This window comes from Pagrus pagrus, assembly GCF_965226575.1.
Source record: "Pagrus pagrus genome assembly, chromosome: 21".
Taxonomy (NCBI): domain Eukaryota; kingdom Metazoa; phylum Chordata; class Actinopteri; order Spariformes; family Sparidae; genus Pagrus; species Pagrus pagrus.
Window position 1 is genome coordinate 907,137 of NC_140208.1, and position 2,500 is coordinate 909,636.

The following is a 2,500-nucleotide window of genomic DNA, read 5'->3' on the forward strand; positions in this document are numbered from 1 at the left end:
CCGAACACAGCGGAGTTAAAATGATTCACGGCTGATTTTCACCTGAAATGTCTCCACTCAGCGGTCGACAGGTGGTGCTCGTCCAATCAGGTGCAGCCAGTGAGTGTTTGCGTGCTTGTCGGGGGTGGAGCCTGTTTGAGTCGCATGAAACGACGTAGACGAGAAGCAGAGCTGTATCTGAAGAGGAAGCAGAGGTCCGGGCTTGTTTTTCAAAATAAAAGCCCTGTAGAATAACATCTGAAGGGGAAGCTCAGGCTGGAGCTTGTTTGGAAACAAGAATTAAAGACTGAGCCCAGTGACGTCCCCGAGCTCTGTGGCTCTTTGTTCAGGTAATAAAAGAAACGCAGCTCAGTTTCGTGCAGTTGGGCTCAGACTTGATCTCCAGTTGGGACAGAAGTCAGACTGATCTGAGGTCAGGACTTTACAGATGTTGAAACAGTCGCTGCTGCTTCGTCTTCATTTCGTTGTTTTTATTTTACGAGCTGTATTTTTCTCGTGTGATGCAGCTGCGAGCGTCGACCAGAGCGCTGCCGCCTCATGTTGGTTGGAGTAATCAGGTGTTTGTTGGATCTCGTCAGACTGCAGCCGCCCACGAACGCCACACACATAAGAGCAGTTAGTTTAACGAGGCGCTGCAGTTTAATGACGCTCTCTGTCTGTAGTTAACTGTCTGTCTGTGTGTGTCTCTGCAGCTGTCCTGTATGTGGGAGGACGTCCGGTGGCTGAGACAGAGTATGTCAGTGTCTATGTCGTCGTCCTCCACCCTGCAGGCCCGGCACAAGATGCTCACCGCCGCCGGCCAGCTGCAGGTCAGGACTCAAACCACGACATGACATAACTTCATCATCAGGTTTTAACCAGCTTCAATCAACTGCAGCATCAGACGTGACCTTCATGTGTGTCCTCTGCAGCCAGTTTGATCCTGAACGTCACGTCACAATCAAATACACATCACAACTTTATTTAACTTCTGTAAAATACAAACGACTAAATACAAACTGTTCATTTTCACTGTTAGTTGCAGAGACGTTGATGTTATTGATCGAACGTTTCAGCTTCACTTTAACGTTTTCAGTGTTTTCAGGTGTTAAGATAGAAAGTATTATTATTTAGTTTCAACATTTAACTCAAAAGTTTCAGTCTGAATCATTTAAATTCACAATTTGTTTTGTCTGAGAACAGAAGAATTTACCAGAATTTTAAAAAACGCCCGTCAGTGTTGAATGTTTTACTATGTTTTAGACTTCCATATGAATTTCTGACATTTCTTGCAGTCAGTTTATTATAACATCATTCTCAGCAAACAGGCGTAATAATAATAATTTCATTCACTGACGGTGTCGATTCACACTTAAGTAAATAAATCAGCTGTTCTAACGTGCACCGGCTGCTCCTGCAGAGCCTTCTGGGAACTCACAACCTGGGCCGCGTCCACTACGAGCCCATCAAGGATCGCCACGGCAACGTGCTGCTGGTGACCATCCGCGACACAGAGAGCCAGCACTCGCTGTTCAGCGGGAAGTGGATGCAGGTGACCAAACTGCAGAGCCAGAGGAAGTCGCTGTCCACGCCCGAGGAGCCGTACGCCCTCGACATCCTCATCATCACCATCCAGGTGAGGAAGGACGCGAGGAGGACGCGTTCATTCTGCTGGGTCGTTTCAACATCCACAGTTTGAGTCGACGAATCAGAAAACAGTTTAGTTTAGTGACGGAGGCGTTGAAAGCAGAGCTGAAAGTCACAGTTGTTATTTATTTAAGAGTTGTTGTTGATGGTTTTATTAAATGTTCATCAGGTTTCTCAGCTCAAAGTGACGTCACATTTCTTCTTCAGTCCAACAAACAGTCCAAAACCCCAAATCTTCATTTACTGTCAGAAGTGACAAAGAAAAGCAGCAAATCGTGTCGAGCTGCTGCTGTAAAACATCTTTGTAAAGAGTTTGTCAGGACATGAAACCAGAAATCTGTCGATCTTCACTGATCCAGATGTGAAAGTGCTGAAAATACATCAGATCAATGTCGACGTCGTCCTGCAGAAACAGACGGATGACTCAGTTTTATTACTGACTCCTCTGTAAACCGTCTCTGTGTCTGTCCTTCAGGATATTTTGGCGTACCAGCGGCGCAGCACTCACCGGCTGGCCCCGGGCCTCTACCTGGGCTTCCTGAAGCTCAGCAGCTCTGTAGACCAGATCAAGGTCCTGGTGTCCCAGCGGACCCCCAACATGCTCTGTCACACCCGCGTACGAGACAACACCAACATCTCCAGGTACGTGTACACAGAGCGAGAGCAGAGCTCGGTACTGTATCGACACGTTCAACAGACCCGGTTAAACCCTGAAGGTTCTGGTTCAGTGTCACAGCTGATTGAAGCTCACAAACACCTCGAGGATGAACGCTGTTAATGAAAGAGACAAAGAGAGTCGTGATGAAGAGATGAAACTGTTTCTCAGAGGAGCAGTAAACACACACACACACACGCACACACACACACACACACA

General features: G+C 47.1%; 1 protein-coding gene across 1 annotated transcript in view; it reads left to right on the top strand.

Moving 5' to 3' along the window:
• LOC311250158 (ankyrin repeat and fibronectin type-III domain-containing protein 1-like) overlaps window positions 1–2,500 on the top strand; it is a 52,380-nt gene that overhangs the window by 34,151 nt on the left and 15,729 nt on the right. Inside the window, exons 8-10 of the mRNA XM_084341732.1 lie at window positions 693–809; window positions 1,400–1,615; window positions 2,102–2,268. Coding sequence (XP_084197858.1) covers window positions 693–809; window positions 1,400–1,615; window positions 2,102–2,268 — 500 coding nt within the window. The remainder of the gene's footprint in view (window positions 1–692; window positions 810–1,399; window positions 1,616–2,101; window positions 2,269–2,500) is intronic.